This window comes from Oncorhynchus mykiss, chromosome 15 (assembly GCF_013265735.2).
Source record: "Oncorhynchus mykiss isolate Arlee chromosome 15, USDA_OmykA_1.1, whole genome shotgun sequence".
In the NCBI taxonomy this organism is placed as follows: Eukaryota; Metazoa; Chordata; class Actinopteri; order Salmoniformes; family Salmonidae; genus Oncorhynchus; species Oncorhynchus mykiss.
This window is the reverse complement of record NC_048579.1, coordinates 18,065,300-18,092,446: the sequence shown is the minus strand read 5'-3', so window position 1 is coordinate 18,092,446 and position 27,147 is coordinate 18,065,300. Positions and strand designations below refer to the sequence as shown.

The following is a 27,147-nucleotide window of genomic DNA, read 5'->3' as shown; positions in this document are numbered from 1 at the left end:
TTACTTATGAAAACATTTCATAGAGACGCTACCATGATATGTATTAGCGGCCTCATCCTTTTCATTGTGGGTCATTGATGAGGTAATTTGTGTGTGAACTGAAACAACCAATACTTACTTACTCTACCCTCTTCATCCCCTATGGGACATGACCACAATGTGCTCCCATGTCTTTGAGTCCTTGGCAACATGCTGTAGCTCGCTCCAAGAGAGGTTATCTCAGAGCTGTTTTTAGGATTCTGCCCGGTCCACTCTGAGTACAAATGATGCTGCCCGGTCCACTCTGAGTACAAGGAATAGGAGCAGAGACTGAAATACAAAGGAATATCTTTTTTTTATTTATTATTGTTGAATAGAAGATTCAATCTGCATGAAGAACAGAAATACTCACAGCAATAATACAATATGGGTAAAACCAGACCAGACCAGACTGGAGACTGTTTACAAATGCCCTACATCACTCAATTCTCACTCACAATCTTGTTTAACTAACCTTGTGGGGACACACAATTGATTACCTTTTAAAATCTTATTTTCCCTAACCCTAAACTTCACCCTAATCTTAACCGTAACTCGTAACAGTAACCTTTAACCCCTAATTTGAACCTTAACTACCTAGAAATATAAATTTTTCTTGTGGGGACTAACAAAATGTCACTAGTTGGCCAAAATGTTGTTTATTTACTATTCTTGTGGGGACTTCTAGTCCCCACAAGTATAGTTAAACATGTCCACACACACACACCTTTCCCAAATAAGATAAAACATTCTTTGCATCAGCGAAATCTTCTGGAACCCATTGTTTGACCTCTGCTCTGGAGACTGTCAAATCAAATCAAATGTTATTTTGTCACATGCACTGAATACAACTGGTGTAGACTTTACCATGAAATGGTTGCTTATGAGCCCTGGGACATAAGTAGAAGTCACTCAAACAAACATTCTGCTATTGATGACAAGACTATGAGTGATTTGCAGGATCTGCACACACTGGTCCACATTTCCTTAATAATAATAATAATCCCTTAGCATCTTAACACTCCCAAAACATTCAGATGTTTTTAGTACTGGCCATGCCTGTGGGGTCACAGTATTTGCTGTTGGATTGGAGACTTTGTGAGGAGAATTATAAATAGGATAAATATGGAGGTTCCATATACAACAGTATTTAATGATAATGGTTATATCATGTCCATACCCATTGTGTTTGAATTTTAATTAAACACACCGTTCTCCAGGGGATCATTCTATTTAGAAATGTTTTAAAAAAAAGATTATTAACAAAAAAAGAGTGTGGTTGGAAAGAGGCTGTCCAATCTTCAACTTTAATATTTTACCTGTTGCACTTTTAGACATTTAAATATGCATTATTAAAAATAAAACACATCTTGGGGAGCATGGCAACCTTGACTAATAATCCATCCATTACACATGTTCATTGTATTCTGGTTTTAAATGACACACTTGATCCCAAACAGAGAAGGGACAGCACAGAAACAAAAGCGCGCGCGCACACACACACACACACACACACACACAACTTTGTACAAGTAATAAGAACGACAGTGTTTCCTGTTTTTAGTGTCTCCCTTCAGTATGAGACCCCCAGTCCGTCTCCTGGTGAGCATCCATTGTTGTATCTAGATTCTGTGGTCGAAAATGTTCCTAGACAATCGCATAACAAACCTTCATGTCAATCATTTACCTTCTCATTCATGTACATCTCCTTTAGTGTACAGATCACAATCCAACGGGTGAATTAAAATACATCGGAACCAAAGAGACTGGCCTCTTCATAGACATTCAGACAAAATGGTAAAAACATACAAGTGTAAAAAAAAAATCTGTTTATCCGTCATTTATATTAAGATATATCTCTAAACTTTGATACATGTTAGTAAACTTTCAGCAAATTGATGGGTATGTTATGACAATCATGACTTTATATCACTTGCAAGTGCCATACTGTATATCAAGGTGGGCCAAATAGTCTCTCACATTGGAAAAATATCTATTTCAAATGATCAGAAGCAATTGAATAAATAAAAAGATAGCTTGTCGGAAATGTCCTTCGCTTAGACACTATTGAAATGCTTTTGGCCCAAAGTACAGGTCATTTCTCATCTCACTGCTTTGAAACTCCTCAAACAACTTATTAAGCACATAGGTTATTCTTGTGGGCTAAGACATAGAACGGCAAGTAAAACAAGTTTGTTTACTTTGTAAAGGAAAATCTGAGGAGTGTAGAGACAGTTGCTGCTTCTAGAACTCCAGAGGGTGACTCAGGTTTATCATGGGCTTCAAATCACAAATATCTGACCTCTCCTCATAGTCTAAGAAAACCAAAACGTTTATGTCATCCAGGAGCTAGAAGGGATATCATCTGGTCCGCAACCCACAGCTTGGCTCATACAAAGTCCATAGGTAAGTCACCCAATCCTCTGCAACAGTCTCCTTCCCAGACCACAAGTGCCAAATTTCAATGTTCCTAAACAATCACTCTGATGCAACCTCACCATGAAAGACAATGGGGAGGTCAGGAAAGTGGGTGTCTAGGTGGGTGGGGGCTACCACCTGTTGATGATGTGGTTCATGTAGTCCTCTGTGGGCAGCCTGGCTGTCCCTTCGCCCCCCATACCGCCCTCATCTCTGAGAAAATCCCGGGGGTCGAGACCGCGACCCCGAAGTGCCAAGCGGTGCGCGCGTCTCTCCAGCTGCCGAGTGTACTGATAGCGCTGCTGGAAGAGGTCGCGAGCGTAGTCATACAGCTGCATGTCCAGGTCGTTGAGCTCCTCGATGCGCGCCACCGTGTCATTGTCCAGGTCCACGCCAGCCGCCCGCGTGCTGTTGTACTGCACAAAGGGGCGGATGAATCGCAGTCGGAAGGTGCGCTCAAACAGGAACTGCGTCTTGCGCTGATACTCAGTCAGACCGAAGAAGGCCATGTCGCGCAGGTTCTTCTTGGCTGACTCGAGGAGAAGTTGCGAGCGCCGCTTATCGGGCACGGTGGAGAGGTTGTAGCAGCCCACCAGGCTGAGGTCGGCGAGCATGCGCACCTGTCGGTTGTTGGCCAGGTTGTAGGGGCAGTCCATGAACTGCTGCAGGGTGCAGCCGGACCAGTCTGTACCCTCATAGCAGGGCGGCAGCTCCTCGGGCGTGGGCGTGCGCCCGTCGCACATGTGGAGGGACGTCTTCCAGGTGGCACCGCGCTGCACATGGCGCCACTCGCTCAGGTACCGTGACACAGGGTCCCTCAGCAGGGTGATGTAGTAGAACTTCCTGCAAAACACAACAGATCAAATCACAGTGACTGAAAACTAAATCAACACAGTGGTATTTCAAGAAACACGAATGAGCGACGACTGACTAAGTCAGCAGGATCAAATCTGGTTTCGCTATGGTCTCCTCAACATGAGATGAACTACGGAAGCCTTCAAGGATCAACAGTGACCATATAAAGATTTCCATGCACATTCTACCGACCACTTGGAAGTTTTGTCAAAAACTGAAGTGAATTATGACGAGCACACCTGTGAAACGTATAAATGTACTCAAATGGGGGGGAGGCAGTCTGAAGAATCAGGGGTGCTTCGTGTCATCACAAATCACTGCAGTGAATGTTGACATTGACTTCAGTTTTGATATATTGGGGAAATTATTGTTGGCGCTTAACCAGATAGCAAAAATTCCAGACCTCAGGGGCTACGGGGTCCAGACCAGAGACCTGGAGTGACGCACATCTTGAAACAATCATCTCCAGAGGATAAAAGATGGGGAGAGCGAGAGAGAAAACAGGGGCGGAACATTCCTCTGCATCTGTGTAATCACAAATACCTGTCGTGCAATGGCAAGAGGCCTGACCTTGGTGTGGTATTCTACTGCTCTGCAGCGGCAGCCAGACATTCACAGACACCGAGACAACAGTAAATACATTCCAACTCCGGGGGGCAGTGTGTGTGTGTGTGTGTGTGTGTGTATTGTTGTTGACCAACCCTGACCCCAACATCCATAGCCCCCGCCTACACAACCCTGTTCTCCTTTACACGCCAGATGAACAAACTGTTCGCTATTCTTCCCATTAAACTCCACTGTCTGGCCTGTACTTATGTCATAACGACATTAAGATTCAATCTGACTAGAGAAACAGCCAAGGGTCACTGCCTTGGCAAAACAGACAGACCTTGGTAATAGGATTTGGGTTAGAGAGCTGGAGACAGGGTCTGATAATGATTCAGAGTGATCCCTATACTCTTATCTACATTTGCCGGGTCATAACACAACCTTTAAAACAGAGACAGTGGGCACAGTAATGCCAAGTTCAATTCAATCAACAATAGAGCCAACTGCTACTTAGTTTACACCCCTGGCTGGAAAAGAGAGACAGTGACGCAACAAGGCGGCCATTTTGTGCCAGGTAACAGATGGGGGGAAAGAGGAGCCCCTTGTTTTGGCAGGTGCAGGTGAAAAGGTCAGACTTTCAGGTCTTCGAAGGGGTACACAGGGGATGACAACTACTCTTCTTATCGTCTCTCATTCCGTGTCCAATCGCGCCCACCTCTGTCTAGTATCAGTGGAGTAGTCAAGGTTCAATACTTTTAGAGTTTGGAATTCTAGGCCTTTGGGGTTTCCGTGATTCTCAGGAAAATTCCAGGGGACTTGACCGCATTAGCGAGTTTTGTATAATTGGAGTGGATTGGGTGTGGAAAAAAATTGCACTTTCTCACGTTGAGAAACAAAAGAACTGTTAACTTTTTAAAAGTAGTTTATCCCCTTTAGCAAACAGATGCACAAAACAAAAGTAGAATAGAGTATCACACCTCAATTCCCTGCCATGCCCCCTGGTATGACTAGAGAAGATAAGAGGGGGAACTAATGCAAGAGAGGGGAAAAAATGAGCATTTCTTGATGAATGGCTGAGCTGTATTGGGGAGAACTGGAGTCTGGAGGTGGGTTTCAAGTGGGAGTTCTGATCTCATTACAAATTAGCGCTCTGCTCAGTCAACATTACGAGTGAATCATAGTGTACGACACGGCAGGATTTCCCCCCCCCCCCCCCCGGGGGGGCCTTCACTACACCAGCACACCTGGTAGAATGAGATATGATGGGGTTGGAATTGAGACACAGAGACTTTGTGTCTCTGCTCTCTCTCAGAGTTTTTGCTAGACACCACGCTGTTGTATTTGAGTGTGTGTCTTTCTCTTGCATACACACACAGACCATCTAGTTCACACTCACATTCACGCACAAGCAACCACACAGCAGGCGATAAAGTCGCACTCCCACACCCACCCACAGCGGAGCAACTCTGCATCACTGTTGATGGATGGGCCCAATACTGGTAGTATCTATCAGCCACAAATGCTGACTGCGCTGTTCTAATGGGATAGCAATAATGATGACAATTTGCCATAAGATGGGTATTTCAGAAACAGGACAGCGTCTCACAAGATGGAACGAGTGTTATAACACACACATGTTCTTTGTGTAGGAGACCAGCCATGACTGATTTTGGATTTGATTAGGATCCCCATTAGGCAACGCCAATGTTGACAGCTAGTCTTACTGGGGTCCGACACATAAAGAAAAAGACATTACATACAAAATACTTTACATACATTTAAAAACAGACACTTGGAGGCAGCACAGTATTAGTTAGGATGTAATTCATAACAATGCCACTTGATGGCAGTATGCACAAAATATTCCTTGAATCACTGAGAACATGTTGATTTACAATTACTGTATAGTAAATTAAGTCACACGGATTAAGGCGGCACAATTAATTGAAATCACATTCCAATATCCATATCGCAAGAGATATCCATACCACAATATTTTGACAAGCCCCTCAGCCGGTGTGACGTCCGTTTTTACAGTGTTCTCTAAAAAGATAAGTGAGGCCATGTTTTCTTATGTTCACAACATTGAGTGAGATAGATGGACAGAGTAGTGTTTCTCAAACAATTAGGTAACACTAAACTCAATAGATTCTCAAGTGCTAGTTTAAAAATCAACCAGTTCTCCAACTAACAACATAAAGACTATAGGTCGGCCGCCTTTGGTTGAAAAGATGAAAGACAAACCCGAGATTAAGAGAAGTAGAACAAACAATGTTGACGTTAAGATATGCACAGTAGGACGCAACAGCTACACGAAGGGGAAGTTAAAGAGAAAGAGTGGGAAGAGAACCGAGAGAGAGCGAGAAAGGGGGTGGGGGGGTAAATAGAGGACAGCTTCAGAAAAGGAAAGAGAAAACGTTAAATATAACCATGACAAAAGAGACAGAGGAGAATGAGAGAATGAAAAGGGAAATTAAACGGCACGAGGTGAAATGAGAAAGATTGAAAATGGCAAAGAGGAGGAAGGAGAGTGACCGGGGCCGGTGCTGTGCTGTGCTGTGCTGCTGCTGCTGCTGCTGTGCTGTGCTGTGCTGTGCTGCTGCTGCTGTGCTGTGCTGTGCTGTGCTGTGCTGTGCTGCTGCTGCTGCTGCTGTGCTGTGCTGCGCTGCGCTGTGCTGTGCTGCTGCTGCTGCTGCGCTGTGCTGTTGCTGTGCTGTGCTGCTGTGCTGTGGAAGCCTCTGAATAACGCTTGCATAGGCACCCTTTTACAATGGTGCCTGTTCCTCACACGGCGTGACACCACATTACACAGAGCCATTACGATGACATATCCTCCCATTCACCTGCCATCCGCGCAGGCACACACACTCCACCGCCCCGGCCATATCTGGACCAGAACCAAAGGCACTTCAGCCAAAGTCCCAATGCAGGGAGGGCGGGAGCGGAGCACTGCAGTGATACAGAGGAGCGAAGAGGGAGAATTAGGAGTATTTTCCTTCTAACCCGTCTCACTTCCAGAATCTCTCTCTCTTTCTTCTTCTCTATTTTTTGTCTGTCGCCCAAATGTTTTCTTCGCCTTCCCCCCAAATCGTTCACACTCCGTTCACACTCCTCTCCTTTGTCCACTTACCACCAATCTTCCCTCTCTCTCTCTTTCTCTCATTCTTTTCTAATCTCACTCTGTCACCCCTCTTTCTCCATCTCCTGCTTATCTTCCCATCTCTCTTGCTGCCAAGGGGAGAGGCCTTGTTCCATTCCGCTCTCCTATGAGGTCATTATGGTGTTGCAGGCCCCTGGAGCCCATTGGTGCGAGGCCGAGTCCTGACTACTGATAGACCCCCCCTCCCTTTTTAATCACCCATCTCCCCCTGTTTCCACAGTGATTAAACTGGGCAGCCGTGTGCATGCCCCGACAGCATTAGAGGGTGGCTGCATGAGCCAATAACCTGGTAATTACCTACCTGCCCGCTTTACGCGCGGCCAGTCAATACTAATACTGGCCAAGGCTTTAGCCTTATTACTGAGGCGTAGCAGGCTGGTCATACGGCTCAGGATTTAGCTCTGTTGACTGACACTTTGCTGAAGTAGTGCTGCTTCATTATCTCTCTAGAAGTCACCATTTTGCTCTCTCTCTCGAGCACTTTGGCGTGTGGCTCAAATGGGTGAAAAGTATAAGATCCTGCAGGTAAACATGGGGTTAGGAGAGAGGGCTGGGGGAAAGTCGAGACTCAGTGGCATCCTGCTAGCATTAGCTTGGAAGATGTGTGTCCCTTCTATGGCCATGTGACTTTTTTTAGGCTAGTGGCAAGGCTGTGATACCCCTACCTGAGGTAGAACAAAACACAACCATCTTTTCCCACCTCTAATGTCTCCCCTTTATGAAATGGATGGTTGTGTACAAATATTTCACTGCAAAAGTGGGTAAATTGATAGATATATTTTAGAAGGGTTTCATACGTCTCTTGGTATGAGAACTGTGAGTGGCACTGTCATGCCTCCGCTGTGTATGAAAAGCTGAAGCCAACTAGATGGTGTTCATGTCTTTCACAACACAAGTACATAGTAGCATAACCAAGTAACAGGAAAGCAACCTGTAATACAACAGTCAGCCACTCTAGTAGCGTATAGGTGGATTCAACGTCTTTGGTGGATTCAACGTCTTTGAGGTTACAGGACATGAGTGTGTCCTAACAGGGTTAGTAGACAAAGTAGCCAGTAGTGGTTGTAGTTCTGGGGCCTGACCAGCTTGCACAGCTAACTGACTCTGGGCAAGCTGCAGCGACAAGGCCAGTATCCTTCCTGTATGGCTGGCAGGATATTCAGGGCTGCGAGGTGATCAGTTTCCATTTCTACAACAGTTGGATTCAGGCAGATGCCGCTTCAATGCCAACGAGACCCATTAACAAACTGGAATGTTATCTCAGCCTGAATGTATAACAGTAATGTCTGTATTGGGGCGGCAGGTAGCCTAGTGGTTAGAGTGTTGGACTAGTAACTGAAAGGTTGCTAGATCGAATCCCCTAGCTAACAAGGTAAAAATCTGTCGTTCTGCCCCAGAACAAAGCAGTTAACCCACTGTTCCTAGACCGTCATTGTAAATAAGAATTTGTTCTTAACTGACTTGCCTAGTTAAATAAAGGTTAAAAAAAATAACTATACGTGTAAGTCTAATGTCTTTGTTAATGTTTTTAAAATGTAAATTGTGAAGTATTCTTTTCTGTATTGTCTTTTTCGTTATGTTAACTACTAATGTTAACATAATGTTATGTTAACATCATGTTAACATTAGAAGCTTTCTCCCTAAGTTTGTTTTATTCACTGCTTTAGCACACTCTGCCAACCCGGATGTTCCAGCCGTGTCTGAATCCTGGCTTAGGAAGACCACCAAAAATGTATCCCTAACTACAACATTTTCAGACAAGATAGAACGGCCAAAGGGGCGGGGTTGCAATCTACTGCAAATATAGCCTGCAGAGTTCTGTCCTGCTATCCAGGTCTGTACCCAAACAATTTGAACTTGTACTTTTAAAAATCCACCTCTCTAAAAACAAGTCTCTCACCGTTGCTGCCTGCTATAGACCACCCTCTGCCCCCAGCTGTGCTCTGGACACCATATGTGAACTGATTGCCCCCCATCTATCTTCAGAGCTCGTGCTGCTAGGCGACCTAAACTGGAACATGCTTAACACCCCAGCCATCCTACAATCTAAGCTTGATGTCCTCAATCTCACACAAATTATCAATGAACCTACCAGGTACCACCCCAAAGCCGTAAACATGGGCACCCTCATAGATATTATCCTAACCAACTTTCCCTCTAAATACACCTCTGCTGTTTTCAACCAAGATCTCAGCGATCACTGCCTCATTGCCTGCATCCGTAGTGGGTCAGCGATCAAGCGACCTCCACTCATCACTGTCAAACGCTCCCTGAAACACTTCAGCGAGCAGGCCTTTTTAATCAACCTGGCCGGGGTATCCTGGAAGGATATTGACCTCATCCCATCAGTAGAGGATGCCTGTTTTTTTTATTTAAATGCCTTCCTCACCATCTTAAATAACAATGCCCCATTCAAGAAATTTAGAACCAGGAACATATATAGCCCTTGGTTCTCTCCAGACCTGACTCCCCTTAACCAACACAAAAACATCCTATGGCGTTCTGCATTAGCATCGAACAGCCCCCGTGATATGCAACTTTTCAGGGAAGCTAGAAACCAATATACACAGGCAGGTAGAAAAGCCAAGGCTAGCTTTTTCAAGCAGAAATTTGCTTCCTGCAACACAAACTCAAAAAGGTTCTGGGACACTGTAAAGTCCATGGAGAATAAGAACACCTCCTCCCAGCTGCCCACTGCACTGAGGATAGGAAACACTGTCACCACCGATAAACCACTATAATTGAGAATTTCAATAAGCATTTTTCTATGGATGGCCATGCTTTCCACCTGGCTACCCCTACCCCGGTCAACAGCACTGCACCCCCCACAGCAACTCGCCCAAGCCTTCCCCATTTCTCCTTCTCCCAAATCCAGTCAACTGATGTTCTGAAAGATCTGCAAAATCTGGCCCCCTACAAATCAGCCGGGCAATCTGGACCCTTTCTTTCTAAAAGTATTTGCCGAAATTGTTGCAACCCCTATTACTAGCCTGTTCAACCTCTCTTTTGTGTCGTCTGAGATTCCCAAAGATTGGAAAGCAGCTGCGGTCATCCCCCTCTTCAAAGGGGGACACACACTCTTGTCCCAAACTGCTACAGACCAATATCTATTCTACCCTGCCTTTCTAAGGTCTTCGAAAGCCAAGTCATCAAACAGATTACCGACCATTCCGAATCCCACCATACCTTCTCCGCTATGCAATCTGGTTTCAGAGCTGGTCATGGGTGCACCTCAGCCATGCTCAAGGTCCTAAACGATATCTTAACCGCCATCGATAAGAAACAATACGGTGCATTCATTGACCTGGCCAAGGCGTTCGACTCTGTCAATCACCACATCCTCATCTGCAGACTCGATAGCCTTGGTTTCTCAAATGATTACCTCGCCTGGTTCACCAACTACTTGTCTGATAGAGTTCAGTGTGTAAAATTGGAAGGCCTGTTGTCCGGGCCTCTGGCAGTCTCTGTTGGGGTGCCACATGGCTCAATTCTTGGACCGACTCTCTTCTCTGTATACATCAATGATGTTGCTCTTGCTGCTGGTGAGTCTCTGATCCACCTCTACGCAGACGACACCATTCTGTATACTTCTGGCCCTTCTTTGGACACTGTGTTAACAACCCTCCAGATGAGCTTCAATGCCATACAACTCACCTTCCGTGGCCTTTACCTCCCTTATCTCACCTCATTTGCTCACATTGTATATATACTTACTTTTCTACTGTATTATTGACTGTATGTTTGTTTAACTCCATGTGTAACTCTGTGTTGTTGTATATGTCGAACTGCTTTGCTTTATCTTGGCCAGGTCGCAATTGTAAATTAGAACATGTTCTCAACTTGCCTACCTGGTTAAATAAAGGTGAAATAAAAGAAATAAAATAAAGAATGTGTCGGACCCCAGGAAAACTAGCTGTAGTCATTGGTGTCAGTTAATGGGGATCCCAGTAACATCTTAATCTACTCCAGTAGTGGAATGGTTGGTTGTCCACTTGTTAAAGAGAGAGTCTGTGACAGAGCTGTCAGAAACAGACCTTCCCTTAGATCTTTCCAACACCTAACTGACATGTGGTTGGAGTGTTGGTAACAGTTTATTTGGTTAGTCCATCTGTAGATGCTCTACAGACTAATCAGAAACATTTAAACTAACCATCTACTAACCCTAGCTCTAACCTTAACCTTATTCTGAACCTAACCCTAACCTTAGCATGCAGTTGCAGATAGTATGACCATCTGTAGAGCAGATGGGACTATCCAAATAAAGTGTGACCAGAGTTTGTTATGTTGAATGTGGCAAAAAGTCCTGCAGGTAAAGTCCTACATTTTCCTTTATATTCATTTGGAAGTCATGTAGGATGATTATTTGGCCAATATTTACTCTGGGTAGTTGGTTGTGATTAGGGTCTGGGGGCAGGATCAGCAGGACATGAGTAGAGTGACAGAACCTGAGGGTGACCTCAGGTTTCCTAGAGGTTACTTAGAGTGTAGGTCATAGACTATGAAGCGTTGGTTGTGAGGCGTTGGTTATGAGCACAGCCCCAGTCACATATATATTTGAAAATAATTCCTTTGCCAAGTATGCCATTATGTCCTTATAGAGGTGTTGGGATTAGTGCACAGTTTCCCAGATCAATGCATGAGTCACCCCAGCATGAGAGCTCATTCTTCAGGTGTCACATGGGCTGGCCAGCCATTGGTGGTAACAAAATAGGTACATATAAGGGCAATGCACAGCAGCACTATCCAGATGGCATCTTGGCTGGTGAATGGCCTCCTGACATGTCTCTGTCTCTAGTAACTGCCAGAGGGGAGGACTGATGGTGGCATGGGCCTATCGAGGACAGGGCAGACAGCTCAACCCAAACAGCATAAGAGTGCACGACAACGTCCCAATGCGCATCACAAATGCAGCGAGCCACCGGGAAGGTCATGTTGGATTCAGGCAGCCTTTTCGGACTAGCAATGAATCAAAGCTTACTTCTTAATAATAAGGAGGTGACTTAAGAGCCCAATCCTGGAGGTACAGGTTATAACACAGTTGGTACCAAGCAGTCAGCTGCCTTTTCTATATCCAGACGATGGTGTTTGAGTGTCATTATGGCAGGCCTACTGGATACCCAACATAGCTGTATTGGACAAAAATGTTATTGCGTACAGGTCATAAGTAGAGTACACAAATTTGAAAGATGTCTCATTTAAAACATGTAAATACAGCTGATTAAACCACCATTTAACGTTATCGTGGCAGTCAAATCTAGGGGGTCCCCTAACGTAATTGCAAGAAGCTTAACATAACATCTATAGAGGACCTTTTGACTGAAAATAAATGACAGTTTTCATTGTTTCAGCCCACTTGTTTTCCTTCAAGCCCATTAGATTACAATAACTACATCATCAAAAAACATGTAACTATGTGTATTTTTGTCTAGCAGGACCAACAAGCACTGAATGTCAGCACGTTTGACTTGGAAAGTTGTCTATTTATCAGCGACCTAAAAGTAAAGCTTACATTCATCATAAATAATTTGTAGTTGATATTTCCACCTATTCCATCTCTGTGTTTACAGGTCTATAATACCAAGAAGCATTAAGATCTCCTAATGCTGTTTGTTTGTGTATGTAGGGCAGACAACTGACTACTTGTATTCCAATTTTTGCTATATTAGAGCTTGCAATATTAGGTTACATGATCTTATGTGGCCCATCCCCGTCCAGCCAGACATTATACTGCATGTTTTGAGTTTAGGGGGTGGTCACAATATCTGTCAATTTAACCACTTTTGCAGTAAAATATTTTCCCACAACCATCCATTTCACAAAATGGGAAACATTAAAGATGTAAAATTGTTGTGTTTGTTATCAAAAACAAAATGCAAAAACTACAGCTATCAAAAACTAAAGGCAAAAACTACAGCTATCAAAAACTAAAGGCAAAAACTACAGCTATCAAAAACTAAAGGCAAAAATTACAGCTATCAAAAACTAAAGGCAAAAACTACAGCTATCAAAAACTAAAGGCAAAAACTACAGCTATCAAAAACTAAAGGCAAAAACTACAGCTATCAAAAACTAAAGGCAAAAACTACAGCTATCAAAAACTAAAGGCAAAAACTACAGCTATCAAAAACTAAAGGCAAAAACTACAGCTATCAAAAACTAAAGGCAAAAACTACAGCTATCAAAAACTAAAGGCAAAAACTACAGCTATCAAAAACAAAATGCAAAAACTACAGCTATCAAAAACTAAAGGCAAAAACTACAGCTATCAAAAACTAAAGGCAAAAACTACAGCTATCAAAAACTAAAGGCAAAAACTACAGCTATCAAAAACTAAAGGCAAAAACTACAGCTATCAAAAACTAAAGGCAAAAACTACAGCTATCAAAAACTAAAGGCAAAAACTACAGCTATCAAAAACTAAAGGCAAAAACTACAGCTATCAAAAACTAAAGGCAAAAACTACGGGTATCAAAAACTAAAGGCCTTTTTGAGGATTGGCCACTAGCCTATTTGATGTGTAGTGAAAATGTATGACTATGGTTTCAGTATGTTGTTTAAAGCATCTGTGTGTGTAAATCTGTGGATATAAATGTATGCGTGTGTTTCTCAAAGAGTAGGTCATTGACAGACTATATTATTGTTATTATTATTGGAATGTCTCTTAAGACTCCCATCTGATATTTAGAAGTCACTCCTCACGTCAGTAGTCACTCCTCACGTCAGTAGGCACTCCTCACGTCAGTAGGCACTCCTCACGTCAGTAGTCACTCCTCACGTCAGTAGGCACTCCTCACGTCAGTAGGCACTCCTCACGTCAGTAGTCACTCCTCACGTCAGTAGGCACTCCTCACGTCAGTAGGCACTCCTCACGTCAGTAGGCACTCCTCACGTCAGTAGGCACTCCTCACGTCAGTAGTCACTCCTCACGTCAGTAGTCACTCCTCACGTCAGTAGGCACTCCTCACGTCAGTAGGCACTCCTCACGTCAGTAGGCACTCCTCACGTCAGTAGGCACTCCTCACGTCAGTAGGCACTCCTCACGTCAGTAGTCACTCCTCACGTCAGTAGGCACTCCTCACGTCAGTAGGCACTCCTCACGTCAGTAGGCACTCCTCACGTCAGTAGGCACTCCTCACGTCAGTAGTCACTCCTCACGTCAGTAGTCACTCCTCACGTCAGTAGGCACTCCTCACGTCAGTAGGCACTCCTCACGTCAGTAGGCACTCCTCACGTCAGTAGTCACTCCTCACTTCTTTTCTTTCTCTGCAGAAAAACTAGCTCTCTCTGGGTGAGGAGGATTACCCATTCTCCACTCCCGATTCCATAGGGACTAGATTTTAAACTAATTATTTTCTACACAACAAACAGGAAACAGGGGAAGCCATTTCTAAGCGGGACGTCAGCGCCAAAAGGGACAGCAAGAAAGTGATGAAGTCCTTGGTTGTCCGCCTTGAATTGACTTGATGTCATCTTCAATTGGCATGGCGTCAACACCTGAATATACTGTTCCCGGGGTAAAGAGTTTGGCGGGTACAACGGCAAGGGAACAAAATTAATGCACCTACTACAACGTCCAAATGAAGTTGCTTCCTATTTAGTGTGACACCTTTGACTAACCTCAGCATCACCCAGCTGCAGTCTTATCCCCAGTTAATTTCTCCAGGCCACATGCAAAGGCCTCTGAGGCAACATCCTCTGACACCAACAGTCCAATCCTTTAGGTGGGGGGCAAGAGATCCAGCAGGGGAGCCCGCCCTGCCTATACAATGGCAGAGGAAACACTGTCCAGCAGGTAATATTCTCAGAAGGGTGGGCAGGTGAGAGAGGTCTGTGGGGCTGTGGCTAGTAAAGTCCTAGAGCAAGTGTGTATCTCAATAGTTTCCTCTCCTCTATCTTCTTTCATCTGCAGTGATCTGGAAACTGTCACTGAGTGGACAAAACATTAGGAACACCTGCTCTTTCCATGACATAGACTGAACAGATGAAAGCTATGATCCCTGATGTTACCCTGATGTTAAATCCACTTCAATCAGTGTAAAGGAGGGGGAGGAGACAGGTTAAATAAGGATTTTTAAGCCTTGAGACAATTGAGACATGGATTGTGTATGAGTGTCATGTCATTTCCTCTGTCAGGTTCTTCCACATCCGTGCAGATGGAAGAGCGGAGATGAGCCAGCTTAGACTATTGAGATGAACCCGCAGAGAGAGAGAAAGAGAGAAAGAGGCCCTGTCATGCTGATAGGAGAGACGACAGTCTACGGGATTTGAGAGGGGCTTCAGTGCTGAAGAGGACTCTGGGGGCCCGGGGCCAGATGTTAAAGGCACTCAACACACATTTCAGATTGAAGAACGAAAGAAAGAAAGAAAGGAGAAAGGAAAAACAGATGAACAGACAGGAGGTAGACTAGATTCGGACTGGTTCTGGACACGTAGCCTCCTCCAATCCACACGTGCACTTTCTTTGTATTTGCTGGGGCTTCATGGTTTTTCAATTAGTATGCAGCCTAGTGTCGCCAGACAGGGACTTAGTGGTGTACTACTTGGTTGAAGAAGGCCACCTCATAGGCACATATGCAGGCAGTGAGGCACACCCACACACAATTCTCCATCTCTATTCGTCTTCCACTAAGAACACCCCGCTGGCATTCTCAAACTGTGAAAATAGAGCGACGCTGAATAATTCAACACTGGGGGAAGAGACACTTCGTGGAGCACCACTGGGTTAGTTACACCTAAACCTGCCACCGCCGCAACAGTGAGGCGTCTAATTCCAACGTCACATTAAAACCCATTAAAGACCCTTTGAAGATTCCCGGGAACACAGGATTTCAAAGGAAAACACATCAATAACACTGGTAGTGGGAACACGGCAAGCAACACCGTCGTTTTTAGGCTACAGCGAGAGGCTGCACAGACTGGCTTCAGGGCGTCTAACCAAGCATTCAGCCGCAACAGCAAACAACTCAGAACGCAGTCTCTTTTCAGCTTTTCGGGGGCCAGAAGTACTTGACTTGAACGTGGGGGATATAGAGCAAGGATTTACATAGCCTTTCAGAGGCCTTGTCGAACACAACAGCGCTGTTGACTCTCAACGGAAAGTTTCTCTCAAAGAAAGCGCTTTAGATTTCCGGAGTGCATTAAGTAAGTGAGAGGGAGTTAAGTGTCTGTATCCCGAGGCCATTTGAATTACTATTGCTTCATCAGTGTCCATTTTGAGAAAGAGATTTAAAAAAAAGGCATCTATAGGAATTGAAGACAATGGTATTGGACGTACATTTGAAGTAGATACCTAAAAGATGGCTCATCTCTGGGATTATCAGTGTGAACAGCGGAACTTGACTCGTCTTGAACATTGCAATTATTTTTTATTCCGTGTTTATCAATGATAATACCATTGTGAGGTATTTGGACAGCAACATCTCAACACAGAAATGCGATACGACACCAAATAATCTTCATTAGAACATCAATAAGCCCATACCCTAAATAATGATATAATGGGTTGGGTGATACCGATATCACGGAGACCACTAATACATTTACAGCAAATTGCCTGTGCACTTCACCAAGATGGCCGCATATCATTAGCACTGTAACATCTTCCAGGTTGCTGTTCTTTCTACTCTGCGTTCCAGTGGAACATGTCATCTTAGATTAGTCTCAAATGAGCCTCCTCTACAGCCATAATATAATACTGTAGATATGGAGATGCAGAGGGGCACTATGACAGATAGGGAGTGGAGTATTTCCGTTAAATAGTATTTCCTGATCATAGATAATAAATAGGGAATGAACATTAACATTCAAAGATAAATACAAAATAGAAATGATAATCCTTCCCTACAGCCTTAATACTGTAGATATGAAGGGGAAGTACTTCCTTTAAATAGACACTATTGATCTTTGATTCTAAATAGACAAGAGATTGAACATGTAGCCTGGGGTTTGGAATTACACTTCTACTTAGAAACTATATTGAGTCATTGACTTAATCACAAAAGATGCTGTTATGTTCAGTGCCTTTCTCGATTCATGCTATTTTTGCATGTTGTGCATATTTGCATTTTTGAGTGTTGTGACATGCTAGTTATTATAAAAATACAAATAAATAATGTACTGTTTACAATTCAGTTTGTTGAGAAAACTGTTAATTCTATGGTATACAGCATAAGCAAATTATAAATATATTTAAGTGCCTGAAACAGGGGACGACTGTTGCCTCCGTTTTTGTAATTATACTTTCATTCTAAACCTACACTGAACAAAAATATTTTAAAAAACGCAACACGCAACAATTTCAAAGATTTCACTGAGTTACAGTTCATGTAAGGAAATCAGTCAATTGAAATAAATTCATTAGGCCCTAATCTATGGATTTCACATGACTGGGAATACAGATATGCATCGGTTGGTTACAGACACCTTACAAAAAAAAGGTAGAGGCGTGGATCAGAAGACCACTGTGCCTCGTGCAGCATGACACCTCCTTCATATAGAGTTGATCAGGGAGTGAATTGTAGCCTGTGGAATGCTGTCCAACTCCTCTTCAATGGCTGTGCGAAGTTCCTGGATATTGGCGGAACTGGAAGGCGCGGTTGTACATGTTGATCCAGAGCATCCCAAGCATGCTCAATGGGTGGCATGTCTGGTGAGTATGCAAGCCATGGAAGAACTGGGATATTTTCAGCTTCCAGGAATTGTGTAGAGTTCCTTGCGACATCGGGTCGTGCATTATCATACTGAAACGGGAGGTGATGGCGACGGATGACTGGCACGACAATGGGCCTCAAGATCTCGACACGGTATCTATGTGCATTCAAATTGACATCGATAAAATGCAGTTGTGTTCATTGTCCGTAGCTTATGCCTACCCATACCATAACCCCACCACCACCATTGGGCACTATGTTCACAACTTTGACATCGGCAAACCACTTGCCCACACGACGCCATCTGCCCAGCACAGTTGAAACAGGAATTAATCTCTGAAGAGCACACTTCTCCAGTGTGCCAGTGGCCATCAAAGGTGAGCATTTGCCAATTGAAGTCGGTTACGATGCCGAACTGCAGTCAGGTCAAGACCCTGGTGAGGACGAGGAGCATGCAGATGAGGTTCCCTGAGACGGTTTGTGACAGTTTGTGCAAACTAGGCTTGTGTGGTATACCTTATACACTATATACCGGGGTATTTAGAAAAAGCCACAGGATGGTTTTTCAATACCGTTGAAAGTCTTAATAAATGTGAATATTTGTGTCTACTTTTTAAGTAGATACCTGCAGTCAAATTGAGCAATACGTTAGGAGATAAAGAACATCGCATTCTTCATTTCACCTGTCACATTGTTATGTAGTTTACGGTAGTCCCCCTGTCACGTGGTGATTGTTTACAGGCACACAATGATGAGACCGGATTATTGAGTCACTTACTGTCGTGCAGCATACGCCGGGTGATATAATTACAGTATGGAATTCACAACTAAATGTTTGCCAGCTAGATATCTTATAAGCTAACAGTCTAATGTGATAGATGTTCTTCAGTTGTGCATTTGGTTTGCTAATTTAGTAGCTAGTTAGCTTCTTCCAAAAGCAGGCATTTGCTTGGTAACCGCAGATAATCAATCCTCTCCTGGATCAAGAGCCTTGCTGGCTAATATTTGTTTTGTGCGCGCAGCAAACCCTGTAGCATTCTTTAGTTAATTGTATACTTTAGGTCACAAAATGTTCGCAATGCACTCGTTAGCATTTAGTTATCAGTTCTCTGAGGATTCCTTAGTACTTGTTAAAATGTTGTTAGCATTCTGGTAAGTGACATTTTCTGGGCTTTGAATACTAGTACTTTTTAAATAACCACCTCCAGTCAACTTGTGCACTAGGTAATAGATAAAGCTGATCGCGTTCATTTCACCCATTAGATCATTTTTCAGTATGAAGCTTTCCAGTACTAGTTTCCCAAAACAGCGGTTTGAGACAGCTATGTGTGTTTGTTTACAAAGAAGTGCAACAAGCAAAATGTGAGCTTCATGAGGTGAGTTACTCCTGCAGCGCAAACTTAAGTGAGGTGATCAAGTTACACTTGTATGACATTCACTACTTATGTTTGTAAGGTATATATCTAAATTCTCTCCAGCTGGGTTTAGCTAATTGCTAACATTAGCTTGCAAGATCAAGCTACTTGGTAACAATTCCCTCCTGGATTAAGATCCCTGCTGACTAATATTTGTTTTGTGCGTGCTGCAAACTGCATTTTGAGATACTTGCATAACTTTGAGGTGGGTTGTCTGTCGTAGTAGTAAAAGTTTGCAAGCGGGGATCACGTGACCCTTGAACGAGATGGCCGCATGAACTAAGAGCTCCTCACAAGTAGTTTCCCATTCCTAATCTTACCTCCACTTCAGGTTTAAACTCCTTTAGCTTTAGTCAAAAAGTCATGGCAGCTACAAAAGGCAACATTTTTACCTGGACTCGAGCATTAGCGACAGAAAAGGCCTCCAAGAAGCCCCCCTCTATTATTACTTGTGGTTCCCTGTGGGGGAGGTATATGTAGGCTGGGCTATTGATTTTATTTTCTCCCTCTTTTAATGTGGTCTGGACGGGGCTACGTTGTCATTTACTCAATGCGGGGTGGAGAGGAGAGAATGAGGCATTTCTTTGGTGGGGAGGGGGAGACGTTCCCGTTTTTTAATTTTTTTTCGGAACACAGAATTGAGACTGAGCGGGGGGTAATAGATCTAACGGGATATGTCTAGTTGTTTGGGAACTCGGCTGGGGTGTTCAGAAATTGTTATTTTATGTACACCATTTATTTTCCTTTTATGTGAACGCAGCTGTAATTACTATCCACTTTTACCCAGAGATGACTTGCACTAAAGTTCAATTACTGTTCGATGACGATGACTAGCACCTTAAATCTATTGACATGGAACTGCCATGGTCTAGGTCATGCAGTAAAACGGAAAAATATACTATGTGCTCTAAAAAAGGAAAAAGCAGACATCTCGCTATTACAAGAGACACACCTCTGTGATGCCGAACATGCCAAACTCCGCAGAGCTTGGGTGGGACAGGTGTATTTCTCATCTTTCAAATCAAACAGTAGAGGCACAGCCATACTTATCCATACGAATGTTCCATTCATAATTGACAAAAAACATATCTGATCCAGAGGGGAGATTTATTTTGATAACTGGGTCACTGTATGGTCAACCAATTACTATCTTAAACATATACGCCCCTAACACAGATAGTCCTGCTTTCATGTCAAAAATGATAACCCTGTTCAATGAGCATTGTGTTTCCTTTGGCGTGGTAGCCAGAGATTTTAATTGTACCCTTAACCCAACCCTAGACAAATCATCTCAAGTCCCCACCACAAATCCTAGATCTGCAAAGATGTTGAACTCTCTTACTAAAGAGATGGGACTGATAGATATCTGGAGAGAGACCAATAGCTCATCTATGGACTATACATACTACTCTAATGTCCATAACACCTACTCCCGTATAGATTACATTTTTATCCCAAAGATTTTCATAAATTCAGCCACATGTTCAATCGGACCCATAGCACTTTCAGATCACGCCTTTGTCCTCCTTCGATTTGACCTCTGCAAAAACATCCCGAGGTCAAAGAGCTGGAAATTCAACACCTCCATGTTATCAAACGAAGCGTTCCATACATTGGTAACTACATGGATAGACAACAACACACACGGCAACAAAGATTCTCCTGTTTCTCCGGCCACAATGTGGGATGCTGCTAAAGCCACACTAAGAGGTCATCTAATTGCATATGCTACCTCTAAGGAAAAAGCAATGGAAGCACACAGGCTAGATCTCGAGAGGGAGCTGGAATGCTGTGAATAGTACATAAACAATCCCCAGACAGCACCTCCTGGAGTCAACTTAAAGCAGCCAAAGCCGAACTGAATTTGGACTGAAAAATGTTTCTTTACTAAACAGAAATACCATGAGTATAGCAATAGGCCTAGTAGATTGCTTGCTTACCAATTAAAAAAAGAGCTGTCAGAACGTACATTCATGGCTATCCGAACAGCAGAGGACGAGGTCACATATGATGCAAAAAAGATCCAATTGAACTTTTCATGATTTTTACTGCAAACTATATACCTCAGAGAAAACACACAGAGGCAGAACTCCACTCTTTCCTAGAGGGAATCTCTCTACCTAAACTATCAGAGACCGACCAAGAAGATCTCAACTCCCCCTTTACTCCTGAGGAGATCCTGGAGGCAATTACCTCCATGCCCCCTAATAAGTCCCCAGGCCCAGATCGATTCCCCAGAGAGTTCAACAAAGCTTTTTGGCCCCAGCTCAGCCCTATCTTCATGCCAATGCTGGAGGATTTTTGCAAAAACTGAGTTCTCCCAGACTCCATGCACACAGCTCGCATTACAGTGTTGCTCAAAAAAGACAAGGACCCTCTATCCTGCTCATCCTCCCGGCCCATAAGCTTGTTGGATTTCGACTACAAGATAATTACCAAATTGCTCGCCAAAAGACTAAACACTCTTCTTCCCAAAATAATAAAAGCGGGCCAAACTGGATTTATTAGAGACAGATTCTCTTCTGATAACATTCACCGTCTTTTTGATATTATTGATCAAGTAAACGCACAGAAGATCCCTGTCTGGGGTCCTGCTGGCTTCAATGGATGCTAAGAAGGAGCTTTCTGTTCCCAGTCTTAGAAAAGTTCAATATGGGCCCAAGGTTTATTAAATGGATCAAATCACTATACTCTCATCCAAATGCCATGGTGACTACTAACGGACTGAACTCTGACAGATTCCCTTTGGGTCGGGGCACAAGACAAGGGTGCGCGCTGTCCCCGCTGCTCTACTTGTTGGGGACGGAGCCTCTGGCAGAGTTGATAAGGAGCAATCCAGGTATTATGGGTGTTTCTGCAGGCGGCCTGCAGCACAAGATTTCGCTTTACACGGATGATGTCTTGCTCTACATATCCAACCCTGAGAAATCCCTCCCATTTTAGACACAATTGCTCAGTATGGCAAGTTTTCAGGTTATAAGATACATTTTAACAAATCCACTGTCTGCCCTCTCAATATTACACTCACCAGCTCTATGAAGACACTATGTCCATTCCAATGGAAGACACAGGGGTTTCAATACCTTGGGATCTTCATAACACCAGATCTGAATAACCTTTTCAAGGAAAATGATCTTCCACTCCTGGATCGAATCAAGAATGATCTCCAAACCTGGATCTCCCTCCCAATTAGCTTACTATTAATGTCATCCGTATGAACATCCTCCCTAGACTGAACTATTTATTTCAGATGCTCCCATGCTATCTCCCAGTTTCCTTTTTCAAAACAACTAACCAAAGCATCACCAAATTTATATGGGGCAATAAAAGACCTAGGACCAAGTTCTCCACTCTATCGAAACCTGAATCTAAGGGTGGTCTTGCCCTTCCCTCCCTTCAATTGTACTACTGGTCTGCCCAAATCCGCAACATGCTAACATGGATCACAAACAGACAAGAGTCAAAGTGGATTCAGATAGAAGCCCAATCCTGTGGTTCATTGCCCCTAAGCTGAATTATATTCATTAATAACTTTAGTGAAGTGGGCAACATAGCCTAAACCTTTGATTTACAGCATCCTACTAGCGTGGAGGGACTGTAAGAAATACCTGGGCATTTTCTCCCAAATATGTTCTCACTCGCCTATAGTAGGCAACCCAGACTTGCCAAAAGCCCTGAGTGATGCCAACTTTAATCTTTGGCATACTCTAGGAATCAGGACCTTTTCAGACCTATTTCATCAGAAAACCACTACACTGAAATCCTTTCAAGAGCTCTGCAGTGAATTCAATGTGCCAAGATCCCATTAAAAAAAATATATCTCTTCAAATTAGACATGTCATTTCCTCATTTACTTTCAAGAGGAGGTTTAGAACTCAGTTGAATGAAGTTGAAACCCTTCTTGTCACAGCACAATCCATTAAAGGCAAAATATATTTTATTAATATATATATATATATATATATATATATATATATATATATATATATATATATATATATATATATATATATATATATATATATATATATAGACTCCTTTATGAGAAAGGAGGCTCCTCCTTTACTCCTTTGAAAATAATCTGGGAAAAGGACCTTGGTCTGACTATCAGTGATGAGAAATGGGCGGAGGTTTGCAAAAGGGTATACTGCTCCTCTACTAATGTAAAAATTAAAGAATCTAATTACAAATGTTTGTACACATTGTATTACACTCCTTTGAGACTCCATAGAATGAAAACAGACATTTCTCCTAACTGTAAAAGATGTACCTCTGAAAGCGGAACCTATATGCATGTATTTTGGAGCTGTAGGGAGATTGCCAGAATCTGGCAATCTGTACATACTGCTGCACAGAAAATACTAGATGTACAGTTTGATATGACCCCGTGTATCTATCTTCTTAATGTCCAGCAGGACTTTGTTCTTGATCCTGACAGACAAAATGTGCTTATGACTATTACATACTTTGCTAAGAAATGTATTCTTCTATTGTGGGCCTTTAAGACCTCTCCTAAATTTTAAATGTGGATTGACCAGATTGTTGACATTCTCCCTCTTGAAACGCTCACTTATGACATCCGCAAGAGACAGCCCAAGTTTGATAGACTCTGGTCTCCACTACTCAACTATATTTCAAATTGGACAGAGTGAATGGGGTGATTAGGGAAATGTAAGGTGCTGTAAAATCTAAAAACTAATTATTTGCTCATTGTCTCAGCTAAGGCTGGAAATAGCTAATAAGAACCTTGATAGTGCTGCTGCAAGTTTGATATATATGTATATATATTTATTTTTTAATAATGGTTCTTTGTGTGTATGTACAGTGGGGCAAAAAAGTATTTAGTCAGCCACCAATTGTGCAAGTTCTCCCACTTAAAAAGAGAGAGGCCTGTAATTTTCATTATAGGTACACTTCAACTATGACAGTCAAAATTAGAAAAAAAAATCCAGGAAATCACATTTTAGAATTTATAATGAATTTATTTGCAAATTATGGTGGAAAATAAGTATTTGGTCAATAACAAAAGTTTCTCAATACTTTGTTATATACCCTTTGTTGGCAATGACAGAGGTCAAACGTTTTCTGTAAGTCTTCACAAGTTTTTCACACACTGTTGCTGGTATTTTGGCCCATTCCTCCATGCAGATCTCCTCTAGAGCAGTGATGTTTTGGGGCTGTTGCTGGGCAACACGGACTTTCAACTCCCTCCAAAGATTTTCTATGGGGTTGAGATCTGGAGACTGGCTAGGCCACTCCAGGACCTTGAAATGCTTCTTACGAAGCCACTCCTTCGTTGCCTGGGCAGTGTGTTTGGGATCATTGTCATGCTGAAAGACCCAGCCACGTTTCATCTTCAATGCCCTTGCTGATGGAAGGAGGTTTTCACTCAAAATCTCACGATACATGGCCCTATTCATTCTTTCCTTTACACGGATCAGTCGTCCTGGTCCCTTTGCAGAAAAACAGCCCCAAAGCATGATGTTTCCACCCCCCATGCTTCACAGTAGGTATGGTGTTCTTTGGATGCAACTCAGCATTCTTTGTCCTCCAACCACGACGAGTTGAGTTTTTACCAAAAAGTTATATTTTGGTTTCATCTGACCATATGACATTCTCCCAATCTTCTTCTGGATCATCCAAATGCTCTCTAGCAAACTTCAGACAGGCCTGGACATGTACTGGCTTAAGCAGGGGGACACGTCTGGCACTGCAGGATTTGAGTCCCTGGCGGCATAGTGTGTTACTGATGGTAGGCTTTGTTACTTTGGTCCCAGCTCTCTGCAGATCATTCACTAGGTCCCCCCGTGTGGTTCTGGGATTTTTGCTCACCGTTCTTGTGATCATTTTGACCCCACGGCGTGAGATCTTGCGTGGAGCCCCAGATCGAGGGAGATTATCAGTGGTCTTGTATGTCTTCCATTTCCTAATAATTGCTCCCACAGTTGATTTCTTCAAACCAAGATTCAGTCTTCCCAGCCTGGTGCAGGTCTACAATTTTGTTTCTCGTGTCCTTTGACAGCTCTTTGGTCTTGGCCATAGTGGAGTTTGGAGTGTGACTGTTTGAGGTTGTGGACAGGTGTCTTTTATACTGACAACAAGTTCAAACAGGTGCCATTAATACAGGTAACGAGTGGAGGACAGAGGAGCCTCTTAAAGAAGAAGTTACAGGTCTGTGAGAGCCAGAAATCTTGCTTGTTTGTAGGTGACCAAATACTTATTTTCCACCAGAATTTGCAAATAAATTCATTAAAAATCCTACAATGTGATTTTCTTGATTTTTTTTCTCATTTTGTCTGTTATAGTTGAAGTGTACCTATGATGAAAATTACAGACCTCTCTCATCTTTTTAAGTGGGAGAACTTGCACAATTGGTGGCTGACTAAATACTTTTTTTGCCCCACTGTATATATGTGCGTGTATGTATGTATGTATGTATGTATGTATGTATGTATGTATGTATATATATATATAAAACAAACAAAAAACAAATGTAAGTTAAAAATATATTATTATTTAAAAAAATATATATATTTTTTTTTAAAGTCTGTCACATCTGTGAATGTGGAATGTGTTTTGTTGGTTGATTGAGAAACAAGAAAACTTAATCAATAAAACTTTAAATTGAAAAAAAAAGAAGTTTGCAAGCACTCATTAGTATTTACCTAGCATCCACTATGAGAATTCCTTAGTACTTACTTGTTAGCATTCTGGTAAATTATGTTTTGGGGCTTTTTTAGCCCCTTGTGTGCACTACCGGTAATACCATATATATCCTGGGATACCACAGGTACGAAGGTGTGCAAATCTGCATACTGCCCAACCTTAGTGCAAACCCACAGTTTCAAACCCACTTGATATGCCACACCTGCCATGTGGATGGATTATCTAGGCAAAGGAGAAATGCTCACTAACAGGAATGTAAAGAAATGTGTGCGCAAAATTTGAGAGGAATAAGCTTTTTGTGCATATGGGAAATTTCTAGGATCTTTTATTTCAGCTCAAGAAACATGGGACCAACACTTTGCATGTTGTGTTTTAGATTTTTGTTCAGTGTACACTACTGTTCAAAAGTTTGGTGTCACTTAGAAATGTCCTTGTTTTTGAAAGAAAAACAAACAATTTTGTCCATTAAAATAACATCAAATTGATCAGAAATACAGTGTAGACATTGTTAATGTTGTAAATTACTATTGTAGCTGGAAACACACAGAACAGTGCAAACTGCCTCTAACCAGAATAGAAAGAGGAGTGGGAGGCCCCGGTGCACAACTTCTAGGCAGTTGCAAAGAAAATGCCATTAAAAGAAAAGATTAAGACAGACAAAAAAACACAGACACTGAACAGAGGAACTCTGCCTAGAAGGCCAGCATCCTGGAGTCGCCTCTTCACTGTTGATGTTGAGACTGGTGTTTGTGGGTACTATTTAATGAAGCTGCCAGTTGAGGACATGTGAGGCATCTGTTTCTCAAACTAGACACTAATGTACTTGTACTCTTTCTCAGTTGTGCACCGGGGCCTCCCACTCCTCTTTCTATTCTGGTTAGTGCCAGTTTGTCCTGTTCTGCGAAGGGAGTAGTACACAGCGTTGTAGGAGATCTTCAGTTTCTTGGCAATTTCTCACATGGAATCCCCTTAATTTCTCAGAACAAGAATAGACTGACGAGTTTCAGAAGAAAGTTCTTTGTTTCTGTACATTTCCAAATAATCAACTAGTCTAAAGAAGGTCAGTTTTATTGCTTCTTTAATCACAACAACAGTTTTCAGCTGTGCTAACACAATTGCAAAAGGGTTTTCTAATGATCAATTAGCCTTTGAAAATTATAAACTTGGATTAGCTAACTCAACATGCCATAGTAACACAGGAGTGATGGTTGCTGATAATGGGCCTCTGTACGCCTATGTAGATATTCCATAAAAAATCTGCCGTTTCCAGCTACAATAGTCATTTACAACATTAACAATGTCTACAATGTATTTCTGATCAATTTGATGTTATTTTAAAAATGGACAAAAAATGTGCTTTTCTTTAAAAAACAAGGATATTTCTAAGGGACCCCAAACTGAACGGTAGTGTATATTG

General features: G+C 42.6%; 1 protein-coding gene across 1 annotated transcript in view; it reads right to left on the bottom strand.

Annotated features, from left to right (window-relative positions):
• Positions 1-315: 315 nt before the first annotated feature.
• The window catches only part of LOC110489724 (heparan-sulfate 6-O-sulfotransferase 1-B), a 102,287-nt gene continuing 75,455 nt past the window's right edge, over positions 316-27,147 (bottom strand). The window contains exon 2 of the mRNA XM_021562515.2: positions 316-3,279. Within this exon, the coding sequence (XP_021418190.1) occupies positions 2,568-3,279 (712 nt within the window). The 3' untranslated portion in view covers positions 316-2,567. The remainder of the gene's footprint in view (positions 3,280-27,147) is intronic.